Below are 15,772 nucleotides of genomic sequence, written 5' to 3'. Positions count from 1 at the left end.
CGAAGTGCTAATGCAGACACGGTTTCCATTCCTCTCAATGTGTTTATTATTTGGCATCGATGATAACATTCTTACTAGGTCTTTCAAAATTGATGTTGCAACTATCCAGAAGCTCAAGGCATGCCTTACACCTAAGGCTTAGATTCAATCTTATTTTTTCCATCCTTTATGTTTTTTTTTTTTTTTAATTATTATCATTATTTGTTAATTTTATCTCCAAGTAGTTTATATGGAGTAGCATCTCAAACCTTGGTAAAGAGGTGGAATCTATTGTAATAATACAAAAATAATCATCAAGTTGAGAAATTAATTTGGATGTCTTATTTATATATTCCATTCACGTTCATTTCATTTGAAAAAAAAAAAAAAAAAATTCACTACAGGTTGTTAATCATATATTTATAACATTGTTATTTTAAGTTTTCAAAGTTTTCCATATTAAAAGTAAAAACAAATTTAAGTTTTTATATATTTGTTATGAAAATTTGAATCATTCAAGAAAAATAAAGTTAAAGTAAAATCGATAAATTTCTCTCTAATGGTTTTTATTTGATTTGTTGAGATGTGATGAGATGAGTCCTCAAATCCCTAGGGCTACTAATAAGGGGTAATCACTATAGGTTTACCTGACCGTTAACTTCAGGGTCCCAAAAAACTAGTTGAGGTACGCGTAAACTTGTACGGACACACAAAAAAAAGTTGAGATAAGTCAATATGTTCATAAAGGGAGAACCATTTGCAACTTATAGATAGTCAAAAGAAGCACAATATGAAGGTATAAGGGAGTATTATCTGACAATTAACCAAGATAAAAAGGATTTGAAAGAGTTATTTCAAGTGTAATTAGTCAATTAAGTAAACGAAATCTTGATAATGAAAAAGGGGAAATTTTGGCGAATTTTTTCAACTTTGTTTATATTGTTTCATCATGTAGTGATAGGAAGATTTTTGCCTACATGAATTTCTTTTGCAACAATCCCACTCCGATTTTTCCAATAATGTGATGTATTCAAAGTTGAAATTCCAACTTTATATCGTACGTGATGGGTAGATATGTATTGATAATACCACATTAATTAAAGGTTGATGTGAATGAACTAATTAATCATGTTCATGCTCAACGAAAATGCAATTGATCATTTTGTGACTTGTGAAGACATATTTTTAGAAGGGCTAGTTCTCACAAATTGTTGAAAAAAAATAGAAAGTGATTTAGAAGTAATTACAATATGTATATTTTCTTTTATAATTTCTATAGTCAATAATACTATTCTTCTCAAAATTTATTTCAAATTTTATATCTCAAGTGATATGACAACATAAGTGGCATTGACATGTAAATAAAGTGATGGTCCATTAAATGACACGATAATGCCTATATGATGACACATCATTTTGGATGTGAAATTTAGGATAAGTACTTGAGATGAATAATAGTACTTTTTGTTAAATGAAGCTAAAAAACAGTGGCGTTTGAGGACGTGAGAGTTTTAATCTTGGTCCTTGCTTGTTAAAGAGATCTGATGGCTACCATATGTCCAAGAAAGTCAAAGCTATAAAAGAGGCAAAAATTCCAGATTTGTATCTTTTCTCCAACTCTCTCTTTATAATCAACATAGTGCTCTGTAAGGGTTTCTAATTGAGTCCAAATTTCTTGTAATCAGTTTTAGATTTCTGTAATCTTGGGTTGAAGGTCAAGCTTCCTTCAAGGGTAGAGAATCTAGGTTTTGATTTCTCTTGTGATTAAAGATTACTGTTAGAATTTGGGGATTGATTGAGTGTGTAAAGATTTGGAGTTGATTCGTTCTTGTAATCTGTAAACTTCTAATCTCTTAGTGCAGTGAGCCCCAAAAGTTCTTGGAGCTCAACGTGGATATAGCTTATTCCCAATTTTGCAATAAGTTAACCAAGGTAAAATCCTTGGTGTTCTTGATTGTGTGTTCTTGCTTCTTTGGTGTGTGATTTAGATTCTTTGGAATGTGTTTGATGTTGGTTTTGGCAGATTGAGTTCTAATTTTAGCATAATACTTTTTTTACAATAGTTTTGTGCTTACGTAAACACAATACAATGTTGGCATTGTATATAATCCATTCCCTAATCTTATCCCAATAGATTAATCCAGTCCAAAGACGAATGATAATAGTAAAATTCTTCACTTTTATATATAATTAGTCTTTGTTTGACTGCAATTTATTGGCTTAATTGATTTATAATATTTGAAAGTAATTATTTGTAACCCGAAGCCCAGTCTCGGGTTTGGACAAAGTGCTAGTCCAAAATGATCTATGAAAGTTTTAAAGAGGTTACCAAGTGATTAAAACTTATGCGGAATGGGTTGATTATTCATATTGTGCACAAGAGTTGTTCAAAGCATAAATGAAACATCTATCAAAGCAAGAAAAGAACACACTCATTTTTACATGATTCAGCAACATGCCTACATCCGTGGGACCAAGTCCGGAAGAAGCAAATCCACTATGTAAACTTATGAGTTCAAATACAAAGCAAGAAAAGCATAGTTACAAAACACTCCTTGTTTTCAACACATCAATCTTCTCTTCTTCGGTTGAACTTCAAGCCACCATAGCAAACTTCATACACGAGACCACCAGGTCGTACTTGAGCCCCTCTCAAGTTTCAGTAGTGAATGATCAACTTTGGAACAGTAGCTTGCACCAGTCCAAGCATCAACATGGAATCATGTTCCAGAATCGTCACAACAAAGATTTAAACCTACCAAAGTATATGAGAAACCTTAGGAAACCCCAGAGGATATTCAGTGATGAATCAGAGGCAATTAGGTTTATTAAGGAAGACACCAAAAAAATATGAATATATAGTGAGCAAGGCGACTAGGGTTCGGGGACAAAAAAGTTAAAGTTCAACTTTTATGTTTTGCTTTTTAGAAAAGAATCTTTGGGACCACAAACAAAGCAAAACAACTTTTCTAGTACATCAAATTATATGAGGACAAGTGTAAATGGACCACAACAAATATCCTATAAGAGAATATATTTTCCTCTTTGCAAATCTAGTGCGATATGTGCTTTGTGAAAAAAATATATGTCAGATGCGTTGTAACCACACAAACTCTGAAGTGTCCACACGAGGACATAAATTGACAAAAATACTTAAAATCTAAGTTCAGATACCTAAGGTTAAAAGAGGCATAAATACAATCTTATTCTTAAAGAAAAAATAATAAAAATTCTTCAATTTAATTTTTGTATGCTATAGGTAGTCCTTTGATTAAGAGGAGTATTAGTTAACTACATTGAAATACCTACATTATATTTGGATTATTAGGAATTTAAGTTTAGAGTCAACCGACTTGAAAAAGATAGCTCATGTTCATTGGATTCTTTTCTTAGCATATTTATCGTACTATTATTTCAAATTATACATTTATTATTGTGGCCATATTCAATCCTCAATTTTTATTTATTTAAAGCTTATTAATTATCTTAATTTTATGACAATTAGTTTGAGTCACAATGTATAATAAAAATATGTCTCACCTTGCTATGATGTTTATTTTCCTTAAATTCCGCACAAGATTGTAACTCCATTAATAACATCTGTTACAAGCTTGTATCTATTTCTTTAATTCATAGTTTTTATAACTTTTTATATTCATATTTTGGATGCCTAATGATGGTTAATCTTTATAAATCTTTAGAGTACTGCAAACAATTCCTTGTGACATGCAAAAACTTTATTTGATTTTCTGCACTTACTAATTGTATATTATATCATATATGTTGGATATGGTTCATAATTTGCACACAGACGCATTCGAGGGTCTCGCTCCCCAGTGAGCAGACGACGAGCCCTCTCACCCCATTGTTGCGCTGCCCCCTCACCCCCATTCGCTCATCGGCGAGCAGGACAGCCACCCACTCACCAAGGACCGGGGGGAGGGGCATGCCCCCTTCAGGGTAAGTCCAATTAATAATTGAACTTGTTATTAGTTTACTAATATTTAGGCCTGAATAGGGTTAGATTCAGGTAAGCCCAAATGAGGTAGGGTTTTCTATTATATATATTATGTAATAGTGAGAAACCTGGTATAATCAAAATAGAGAGTGAGAGTAAGCTACCATCATTATTCATTGTAATTGTTGCAGAGTTCTGAAACTTAATCAAAGTTCTCTATTTGAAAGCTAGATGTGGTTCCTTAATCGGAACGAACCAGGATAAATCAAGTGTCTTATTTACTTTTATGTTTCATTTTATTGTGTGTGTTTGGCTGTGGTTTCAACAATATCTTTGTAATCATTGTGCCTCAAGATTGATAATACTATTTATGTCTTCATAAACAATGAAATACTATTATATATACAAACTGCTTATACAAGCTAATGCGTTTTAATGTGATTGGATAATTTTAAATTAGAGATAATTTAAACAAATTAGAGTGAATGATATTTCAAACATACAGAATGACCACATAAGTTTATAGGAAATAGTTTGTATAATTATTTTGTACATCTAGGATAACTCATCAGCATATTAGTTTTTCATAGAGATGGCAATGGGTGGGAGTGGGAGTGGGGACCCCTTTCCCCAGGCTTTTCCCCGTCCCTAAGACCCAAGCCCGTCCTTGGCCCGTCCCCGTTATGGCTTTGGCAAGGAACCCCCAGCTCGACCCGACGGGGATTTTTAAACCCCCAATCTTGCCCCATCCCTCCCCCACAATAAAAAAACAAAAAATGATTTTTTAGCATGAATCTTTTAAAAATAAGTAATTAATCAAACTTTTATATTTATATATACGTAATTCATTCAGTAATTAATCAAATTCTTATGGTATTCTATAACATAACTTTCCTAATTTTTTCTTCTTTTATTTTATCAACATTCTGTTGCTTTAAATAATGCTACATTCATTCAAATTATAAATATCTCAATTTTAATTTTTATTACAAATGATATGGCGTTGGCATAATTCATTAATCTTCATTGAAATTTTTTTTTACCTTTTTAATATCAATGCCTTAATTGTATTACAAAATGTCTTATTTTGCTTTTACCGAATTAAGTACAACTGATACATCTAATTAAAAATAAAAGGCTAGATTATGATTTATACATCAATCCCTAATCACGTTCATACCACTAACTCATCCTACTTGAATTAATCAAATCCATAAACTCTCCACGCTTAATCCACTCATTTTAAATAGGCTAAATATAACTATACTTCTATATGGATTTGATTGTTTGTTATTATAATTAATAGTATTCTGCCATGAAATTTATATATATACAAGAAACTTGTCATAGTTAAACAAATTCAAAATAAACATTCTCTTAATAAATAATAAAAAAAAAATTCTCTATAATTTGTATTTGGATAAAAATAATTATTAAATAAAATTCTCAACAATCACAAAACTATCATAATCAACCATTTTATATCAAAATTTATATTTGGGCCTCAAGATCTGCCACAGCAAAGTGCTTGGCCTAAATAAAATAATATAAATTCAAAAATAAAAATGGGGATGGGGCGGGGGCGGGGGTTGGTTGTCCCCATCCCCGAAAAAAGGGGAATCCCCAGCTCGTACGGGACGGGTCCCAGAAAACCGGGGACCTTTGTCATCTCTAGTTTTTCATTTATCTTTCCCTTGCACGTGGAATAGTAGATTTTCCCCCTTATTGCCAGTTACACCAAAATCTAATGGCAAGGGTCTTTGATAGATTTTGAAGTCAGTATTTCCCGAGTTATAGAGAAAGAGAGGTCTTTGATAGTTTTTGAAGTTTGTGGTGGTCAAATTCAGTGTTTCCCGAGTAACAGAGATGTAATTCCCATCATCTTACATTTTTACCTTAAAACGTAAACAAAAAGCACCATTAAAATATGAAATAGCAGGGCCTAGTAGCATGGACATAAAGCAAAATGTGTACTCCTGGCTGTGAAGGCAAAAACTTCTATTCTTGATGTGATGTTTATAGGGAGTGAGTGCTCTTCCCCATGTCAATTAATCAAGTTCAATCTTTTATCTAATAAAGTAGCTAGAAAGGCGGCACTTTTCTAATTTAGTACAGAGGTACTAGACTATATTGATCATCTAGAATGATTTAACCACTGAAGAGGTAGTAACTATGCCAGAGAGGAGGCCAACGAGAAGTGCACTGTTATAAGTAGTTGGTTCGCCTTGCATCGAGTTGTTTCGAATATCTATATATGATTCATTTAGGAAAGGACCGCCAACAAATGCTCCCATAGCTACATTCGGATTAGGATTTTTAGAGTAAAGCCACTTGAACCCATCTTTACAGCCAGTATCAGCATAAGCTGGAATCGAAGATCCTCTGTGGTGTAAGTATAAAGGGTAGTTACTTCCGAATCCAACGAGATAGCTCATATTCATTGGATTTTCCCCCAACAAATAGTCTGCCTGAAAGAATTAGCAATTCGGTGAAGACTCAAATTGCCTCATACCAACAGTGTTTTATTGTCAATAAATTACAAACCTGGGAAATGGCAAAATTGCGAAGATCATCCGGCAGGTAGGATTTTCCACTGCAATATAATGTTTCAGTGCGGGAAGTAAGCATGTAATCGCTGTAAAGAACAGCAAGGAATGCAGAAGCCACAGCATGCTGAAGACTGTTATACTGTACAATCCAAATTAGGCCACCTGCATTAGGATAAAGTTCCAAAGTTACATGTCTACAGATTAACACAAAAGTTTAAATTCAGCTGATAAAGCTAAATTAGGCCACCTGCATCGCATATCTGTCTAGCTATTTTGCTCATTCTCTTAATGAACATCATCAGAAGTTTCATCATGAAAAAGAATCAAGAAATTCTACTTTATTACCAATCTTGTACGGTCCATTTTCTACACATTCTTTTTCTCAATATGCCACAGAATGGTCCCTTGGAAGTATGATTTCCACACTATATTCAGTCTTAAAATAAAATAAAAACTAGAATTCAAGTTTATAATTATCAAATGATACCAAGAATTTATGAATATTGCTGTCAGTTCTGCTGGAAGTGGCTGTAGGAGAATCAGGCAGAAGTCTACACATAATAGCCTCAGCAGTTTTCCTGTACACCTGGATATCAAGATTCTCTGTGTCTGAGACCTCTTTTGCACCAAATAAATTTATCCTTGATAACAAAATCTGAAATAAGAAAAGATCAAAATTTGGACAACAACATTTTAGCAAATACCCAAAAGATAAAAAGTACTTGTTAAAATGTACAATATATACCTGAACTCCAGCATGCTTGTCATCCCAACTAAACCAAGTAGGACTTCCCCAATTTGCAAATTCTTGCCCATTTAGTTCAGTTACATAATTGAGATATGCGTGATCTCCAGTTGCATAATAGAGCCAACCAGCTGCCCATAAGAGTTCATCTCCATAGCCTGTTGAGTTGTAGTACTCCTGGACTTGAGGCAGACTGATGCTGTAAGAACCTCTATAAGTATCAGCGAAAGTAAAAAGTTGTTGTGCGTGCACAAGGAGCTGATCAGAATAAGTGCCGTTTCTCTTCTTGAAAACAAGAGATGCTGATGCCATAGCTGCAGCGGTTTCGGCTGCAACCTCTGTCCCTGGGAATGATGCATTAACCTGTGTGAGAGGCCTCATTTCCGACATTGTTTCAGGTCTTTCCCAACAATCGTGGTCTGATTTAGCATCACCAACCTTCACCACATAGGAACACATTACAATTTAGAGACAGTTCTTTAATACAGAGTTACAGAAACTGGAAAAGGGCCAAAACGCAACCAGTTTGCTGACTACAACAGGATCTTCAAAGACTAATAACAAATGTTTCATAAGACAAATAAGGGCATGTGTACTATCTCTGTACTTTGCATAAATACAAAAGTAGTGAACATTGTTCCATTAATACTGAACCCCAAATGCTCCATACTAGAACGAATACCAAATAAGTACTAAAACTTGAACTATTAACAGTCAATTTCTAAAGGAAAAGAAATATCTCCTAGCAAATTATACCGTTAACATTCAAATTAACTTAGAATCTTAATATTTTAGAATGAAACAAAAATTTTAAAAATTTCAAATGAGAACTAGTTTTTGCAATGATAATACAAAAACAAGGTAAAATTTCCAGGCATTGTTGAATTGACAAAACATTTATCTGCGACTCTATACCGACAAGCACGTTTTAATTACAAATTTAAACTAAAACCCTGAACAGTTGATTTAATTACCTGGATGTTGAGAAGTTTTAGATTCCTAATATTTTAGAATGAAAAAAAAAAATTTAAAAATTTCAAATGAGAACTTGTTTTTGCAAGGATAATAAAAAAACTAATCTGCAATCCTACATACCACCAAGCACATTACAATCAAAAATTTAAACTAAAACCCAGAACACCAAGCACATTTCAATTCGAAAGTTAAACTAAAACCCAGAACAAATGTGTTAATTACCTGGATGTAGAGCACATTTGGAGATGGATGGGCATTGATAAGATAATCAGTGATCCATTTAAGTGAATCCTGGGCATGGCCAAGTTGTTTCAGTGCATTCATCTGATTACCATATTCAAGAATCCCCCATGACAACATTGTTGCAGTGAAAGCCATGGGAAATCCAAACTTGATCAAATCACCAGCGTCATATAACCCTTTTGATAGATCCAAACTCTCTTGACTCCCATCTAGTAAACCCGAGTCCCCTCTCCATGCAATATTATTATTCACCAACTTTCCAGCTGCAAAACAAAATAACTGACATTAATTACATAGAAAAAAATGACTTTAACAGTACTATAGAGAAATTAAGTTCATGCAAATATATATATATATACATATGTAATTACACTTCTGTACGTCGAAGAATTGCATGGCGATTTCAAGAGCATCAGCATATTTTTGAATGACTTTTTGAGGACGATGAGGACTTAGAGATCTCTTCAAGTGATGAACAAATTTTAATATAGTGAGAACACTCATAGTTAGAACAATAGCAGCAAAGACTAAAACTGGCAGCCACCAAAGCCAGCCGCCCTTTGATTTTCTTCTATCATCTGCATATTTAGCTCCATTTTGTTTGTTTTCCATTAAAACGCCACCTGATGCTATCTTTGAAAAAAGGATTTATTGGTGAGCTTATGGAAATGGAAGATTAACGGAGCTCCCAAAGTCCACTTATATAGTGTGCAAGAGAGGATGATTATGTGGCATTGGATTAGTGGAAGGTAGGGATTTGGCGGTGGAATGATACTTGTAGGAAAAGGGACAACGTTGTGAAGGCTGAGAATAATTCAGGGAACGGCAGTTGATTTTGTCGTGAGTTTTGTAAGTGATAAGAAGAGAGCATATGTCGCCAGATTAATGAGATAGAATCTTCCCAAGGAGTTATTATCAGCTAAGCAGTCAATTGATTCGGAGTTATTATCATTGACACAGCTCAAACAAGCTACAATCTATATATATATATAATTTTATATAACAAACTGGGACAACCGGTAATTGCCAAAATTCAGCAACAAAACAATTTTAACCCGTCGTCCCAAAAATCAAACTAAACAATATTTCAAAATTAATTCATTTAATTTTTTAAAATAGAAAAATATGAAATTAACTTAAATTAGATATAAAACTGTGAAATTCAAAGTTTCAAATGTTACTATTTATTAATTTCAAATATGATGCTTTTCCTATCTAATTTTCAGTTCAATGTTATTCTTTTCAAGAATTTTGTGTTAGATTTCAAGTGTTAACTTTGTGCTCAATTCCACATTAAAGGACCAATTAAGCAATTGACAATTCCCCTGGAATTATCAAAGGTATAAGGTTCTTAGTATAAAGTTTTGATAATTTCATGTTTTATGTTACATATGTTAAGTAAAACATTCAAGATTTCATATAGGTTATTTTTCGTTCTCAATTAAATTTTAATTCAAAATAATAAATTAAAAAAAAATTACGATTAAGAAATTATTTTTTCGATAACAATTTAAATTATGTATTAATAATTTTGTAAAAGTTACAAGTAAAGTGTTGTAAGTTTCCAATTTCAGTTTTTAGAATCAAACCCTTTCATTTCAAGTGTAATGCATGTTTGATATTAATAGTATCAATTTTATTGTTAAGATTTCAACTATGTTAAATGTTTCAAGTAAGATGTTACTTGTTTCTATTTAAATGTCTTTTGTATCAAGTTTTCATTGATGTTATACTAAGTTTCAAGTGGTATTAATGGGCTTCAATATCATTTTAAAGGTTTCTAACGACATGTTGACAGTTTCAAGTCTATTGTTCCTTCTATTTTAAATACAAGGTTAACAGTTTCATGTAATTTGTTTTAAGTTTCAATACTGTTCATGAGATTAAAAACTTTCTAATGATGAATTGTCAATTTCAAAAATAATGTTTTTGATGTCTAAGTTCTACTAGTTTCAAGTTTCACGTTACTATTTTCAAGTTTTATGTTAAAAGCTTATATAAGTTGTTTTAGGTTTTAAGTGCTACATTCCATGTTAAGGTTTTCAGGTCATATATTATATGAAACTCTTAGTATCAAGTTTTGATAATTTCATATTTTATGTTATGTGTGTCAAGTAAAACATTCAAGATTTCATGTAGCATATTTTTTTCAATTGAAAATAATATGTAATTTTAATTTTAATTTCCTTAAGATAAAGAAAATAATTTTATTAATAATAATTTAAATTATTTATTAAAAATTTTGTAAAAGTTTCAAGTATAATGTTGCAAGTTTCGAATTTCTGTTCTTAGAATCAAACTCTTTTAATTTCAGGTGTAATTAAAAACATTTCATATTTGATGTTAATAGTATCAATTTTACTGTTACGATTTCTATTATGTTAAATGTTTCAAGTGACATGTGACTTGTTTCAATCTAAATGTCTTTTGTATAATGGCATGTTGGTTGTTTTAAGTCTCTTGTTAAGGATATTAAATTCTTTCTATTTCAAATAAAAGGTAATAGTTTTGTATTCTATATTAAATATTTCTTGTATTTTGTTTTAAACTAGCACTACAAGTTTGAACTAATACTTCTACTCTTACATAGATTAGCACTAGAGTTTTATGTTTACTCAAACTCTTATTGTAAGAACACTTAGTTCTACAAAGACTCAAGCTTCTTTGACTCATTATATAAACAGAGGTCAGTCCTCCCATTATGGAGGCAATCACAACCCCTCCCTCTACCTTATTAAATTCTTGCTCTCAAGAACCATCGTTGTAAAGTCAAGTTTCAACCACTCTACACTGGTAATCGTTGTAGAGCCGACTTCTAGCCACTCTACGTCAATAAGTTACGCCCTAGCTTCACACTCTCGGTAAACTCTTTCTAACTGTCAGCCTTACTAAATATCTCATAATTGTGCTAACTTGAACATCGGAGTGCCTACGGCCGACACCACACCAATGTCCCCAAGTTCTTCGCATTCACTCTTATTTGTCGTTGCAAGTCTACAAAATTATCAATGGCTCATTTTTCACACAATCAAATCCAAAGGACTTCCAGGTAGATTTTACCGTCTACCACCAATAACAATAGCTTCGAAACATTTAACATGGGACTGAAACATATAGTTTAACCTCTATAAATTAATACTCGATAAATTAATAGCCTCTATCATATAATAATTTACTACGGTCCCAACTTGGGTTAATAGATTAAATTAATAATTTCAATAAAATAATACTATTATGGAAAACCTTATATAACTTTGTGGTTACATTCATATCATAAATAAATAATTTATTAATTGACTATGATATTTTATTAAAATATGACTATTGTTATGTGTTTTTTCTTGAAATCTAAATCTTGTTGGATCTCAACTCTAATTTTTCTTATTGCATCTAGAAGTTCTGGGGTTGAATTCTTGAATTGCAATAAAAAATTTATAAGGTGTTGTTAATGCTTTGAGTACTTCCTTGCGCGTAACAGAATCTAAATCTATTATATCATCCTTAACTTTGTCAGTAGCAAGATTTTCAATGATGTTAGCAACGATTTCTTCTAAACTTGAAACCTCTGAACTTGCATCATTTTCACTAGGGTAATCTAAGAGGTAATTTACATCCATTCTATCACGATAACCCAAATCTTTGATTATTGTCACCAGTTCATGAATGTCTTCTTCATCTAAGGATTCATTTAAGTTCTCTGAGGCCATTTCTTCCACAGAACGAGTTTTGCAATGTCGAAAACAATTTGCTATATTCTTTGCCTGAACATTTATTGTCCAAGCTGAGACTGCAAGATTGATTGCATCCAAAACATTTATTTTTTTTCTAGATTGGTTTCCTCCAGTTCATAGCCCTCCAAAATTCTACGGTAAAATCGTCTACGATAATGCATCTTGAAAGCTCTTATTATTCCCACATCACATGGTTGGATTTTTTATGTCATGTTGGGTGGCAAAAAAAATAGTTCAACATTCTGTAATCCTTCAATAATTTTTGGATGGGGTGGACAATTATCTTTCAAGTTTCACCAAGAGAATTTTTCTCCCACGTGTTTTTTTTTTTTTTTTAAAGCCATCGAACAGAATCCTCAAAAAGCGCCCCAGTCATCCACGATCTTTTGTTGGTAGGGTATTGACAATTCAAGCTGTTCTTGAAGCAACGTGGTTTTGCATACTATCCGATGAGCCATCCTCTTTACAACAAACAACAATCGTAAGGCTTTGTTTTTTTCCTTCAAGTTGCAAGAGAGTGATCAGGTTATTGTAACCTATAAAAACAATCTTGTTGACAACATCTTTCATGAGTGTATTTGATATTGTACCTAGACCAAGTTTCAAGTGAAATTTTTTAGAAACTCATTGCTGTAATTCGTTTATAGTGCATGTTATACTCGCATAATTCTTTACGCATCTCATGTGTCATGGTTGATTTTTAGATGGGAAGTCATTGTAATTATGAAATATAATAAGACTTTGTATTTGTTTATATAAAAATTATTTTTAATCTAATTCGTTGAATACATTAAAGATATCACGTACAATGACTATATTTAATTCAATTAAATTAAATTATGCACTCTAATACATTTAATTAAATCATATACAATGAATATTATTTAATTAAGTACAATGAATTTAAATTAATACTGTAATGTATATTTAGTTAATTAATTCAGATTCAATTGATTAGATTGGTTAAATACAATGAATTTTTAATTGATTAAATGTATATTCATCGAATTGTAAACACACTATAAATTAATAAATTATTAATTTATATTAATTTATAGAAGTTATATTGTGTATATTATAAACTTGAATATTATAATATAAAACCGGTAATTATTAAATTTGAACTTGATCCGAAGAAGTTTAGATTTGAAATTAACAAGATCACTCTTAATATAGATTTGAAACCTATAACATGCATTTCAAATTATAACATAAAACTTGAAATTACTAAGGTTGTAGCTGGGACTTGATAAAATGATGCTATATTTGAAATGGACAAAGACAATGCAATAGTTTGTACTTTTTAACATGAATTTGAAAACTATAAATAGTACTTGTAAATTCGAATAGTATATGTAATATAATAACATCCCACTTTCAGATTGATTGACTTGAAATTACTGACGTTGTAATTGAAATTTGATGGACTTGATACTAATAATGCTAGGCTTGAAATTAACTGAAGCTTTTTGACGTGAATGAAAACTATAAACAACACTTGAAAACTATGATTGAATATGTGAAAGTGAAACCAATAACATAAGACTTGATACCAAAAAAAATTATTTTGAAAGTTATAACATCACAATTGAAACCTTTTACATTTGTAAATAATATATATATATATATATATGAAACTCATAATTTAAAACTAGACAACTTAAAATAAACTCATAATACATTTTTTGTTGTTATATTTTTAGAAAAATATATATATATTTATTGGATGTATACACAAACGACCGTCTGACCTAAGTTTTAAACCACTTTCTTAGATGCCATAATATACAAACACCAATAAAAATAAACATGATAGCTGAAGAATTCAGTGAGTGCCTCTAGTGGGACGACAAACATGATTTCTTTTGCGTGCATGTTCTTCATTGTGGTGCTGTGTACGACATGCGTGTCCATACCAGCAATCTTCCCTTTGCCTTGCATCCTCTGGTAGGCACTGTCATATGGAAAAATGATTGAAAATCATTTCAAGAATAAGAGTCTTAACAAAAGCTGCTGATGCTGGAACTTACATATTTCGGTGTTGTAATCCGGAACCAGTACAGCAGAAATGAAACCAATTTATCGTAGCACTCACTACAATAAAGAGGAATTCAGATCAATTTTAGCATTTCACTATTTAAATTAATAGCAGCAACAAAAACAAGACCTTTGAGGTTATAAAAGCAAGAGAATGTCATTTGACAGACAGCAACTTCTTCCTTATACACCAAAAACACCAGTGCAAAAGCATAATATAAACGAAATATCAGCAAGAAACACCTTTAATTGATGACACCAGAAATAGCAATAGAACTTCTTGTCAAAACAGTAATTGCACAATAAAATGTTGACAAGGATTCTTAACATCTTAGTATTACAAGGACAAAAAAAGGAAATAAGGAAAAATCCAGAATGCATTTATTAAAACAACAAGTATCATAAATTTAATAAAAACATCTGTGACATGCTAGAAAAATTGAGCTTCCATTCTGACCCTTGGAAAAATGAGACAATTCATTTGATATAAGTATTGAAGACCTGTAACTACATGTTAAAATTTGATTTATCTACAGAAAGTTCCTTGGAACAACAAAACTACTTGCAAGTATGTGTCCCAGCAGTTATCGCTTCTGCATGATTCAGAGGCAACCTTGTTCGATCTGCAACAAGTTTAGAGAAGTAAACTTGAGAAATTATTCGAAAAGTCGAGCATTCTAATACAATTGTCAAAAAAATCATGGTTTAGATTAAGGTAATCCAGTGATTGAGAAGTTATTAGTTGATAAATTTACTACCTCCAACTCTATTTCAAGTCTATTCGAATGTATTGATAAATAGCCATGAATTGTGTCACAATTGCATTAAAATTTTGTTGAATAACCTAACCCTTAGTGAATTAAAATCTATCATCAACAAAGATAAAGAACTTATCATCAACTTACCAATTTCTCTATTGTTGACTTCCCAATCCAATCAGATATAACATCCTGCAATGTTCTCCCAGTTTGTCTAATACACCTCTCTGTGATCTGAAAAAAACCACTAGGATGTCAATCAATAACATTTAAAAAACAACGTTCAGATTATACATTTTTGTTAGAAGTATTTCATACATCTTGTTCATGCCGATTCATTCATGTGCAACGAATGGAATCCTAGAGAGAGTACGTTCTGAGATCTGAAAATAAGAAAAATAACTGCATCTCAAGATCACCCGAACTTGATAACATTCCAGTAAGTATTAGCATGATGATCTTGTACAAACTCTCCGAAGGCAAGGATAACCATATTAACAACCGTCTAGCAATACTCTACAACCTAAAATCTAAAAACATCACGAATCTATCAGAAGAGTTCAAAGCACGAAACAAGTCAGCCATAGTGTCATCCTCAGCAATCTTGCCTTCAAATTGCTAAAAAGATCCCAACCATATAAAACCTATGGTTCCTCTCACCAAAATGCTACATACAACCACAAGGAAGTATTCTCTAAGCTGCTACACTCCTAAGAGGAGCATCATCAAAGTTCACTTGCATCAGACACTAGTAATAGGTGATATGATCCCCATCCTTTTACATAATAACTACTATT

The 15,772-nt window shown here is 31.8% G+C and overlaps 2 protein-coding genes and 1 pseudogene across 2 annotated transcripts in view; all 3 read right to left on the bottom strand.

Annotated features, from left to right (window-relative positions):
- Positions 1 to 5,950: 5,950 nt before the first annotated feature.
- LOC116114722 (endoglucanase 24-like) lies at positions 5,951 to 9,092 on the bottom strand. The gene is made up of 6 exons (XM_031400852.1): positions 8,821 to 9,092; positions 8,429 to 8,712; positions 7,232 to 7,669; positions 6,994 to 7,141; positions 6,482 to 6,648; positions 5,951 to 6,405 (listed from the first exon to the last, which is right to left on the bottom strand). The coding sequence occupies exons 1-6, from the start codon at positions 9,059 to 9,061 to the stop codon at positions 6,076 to 6,078; spliced, it is 1,608 nt and encodes a 535-aa protein (XP_031256712.1). The 5' UTR covers positions 9,062 to 9,092; the 3' UTR covers positions 5,951 to 6,075.
- Positions 9,093 to 11,759: 2,667 nt separating this feature from the next.
- On the bottom strand, positions 11,760 to 12,750 carry LOC116114715 (annotated as a pseudogene).
- Positions 12,751 to 13,825: 1,075 nt separating this feature from the next.
- The window catches only part of LOC116114714 (E3 ubiquitin-protein ligase CHFR-like), a 33,336-nt gene continuing 31,389 nt past the window's right edge, over positions 13,826 to 15,772 (bottom strand). Inside the window, 7 exon segments of the mRNA XM_031400846.1 lie at positions 13,826 to 14,134; positions 14,211 to 14,274; positions 14,780 to 14,840; positions 15,123 to 15,140; positions 15,143 to 15,209; positions 15,294 to 15,313; positions 15,316 to 15,358. Coding sequence (XP_031256706.1) covers positions 14,006 to 14,134; positions 14,211 to 14,274; positions 14,780 to 14,840; positions 15,123 to 15,140; positions 15,143 to 15,209; positions 15,294 to 15,313; positions 15,316 to 15,358 — 402 coding nt within the window. The 3' untranslated portion in view covers positions 13,826 to 14,005.

The sequence above is a fragment of the Pistacia vera genome, unplaced genomic scaffold (genome assembly GCF_008641045.1).
Source record: "Pistacia vera cultivar Batoury unplaced genomic scaffold, PisVer_v2 Contig720, whole genome shotgun sequence".
NCBI classification, from domain to species: domain Eukaryota; kingdom Viridiplantae; phylum Streptophyta; class Magnoliopsida; order Sapindales; family Anacardiaceae; genus Pistacia; species Pistacia vera.
The sequence above is the reverse complement of the archived record's forward strand: the minus strand, read 5'-3'. Positions and strand labels throughout refer to the sequence as shown.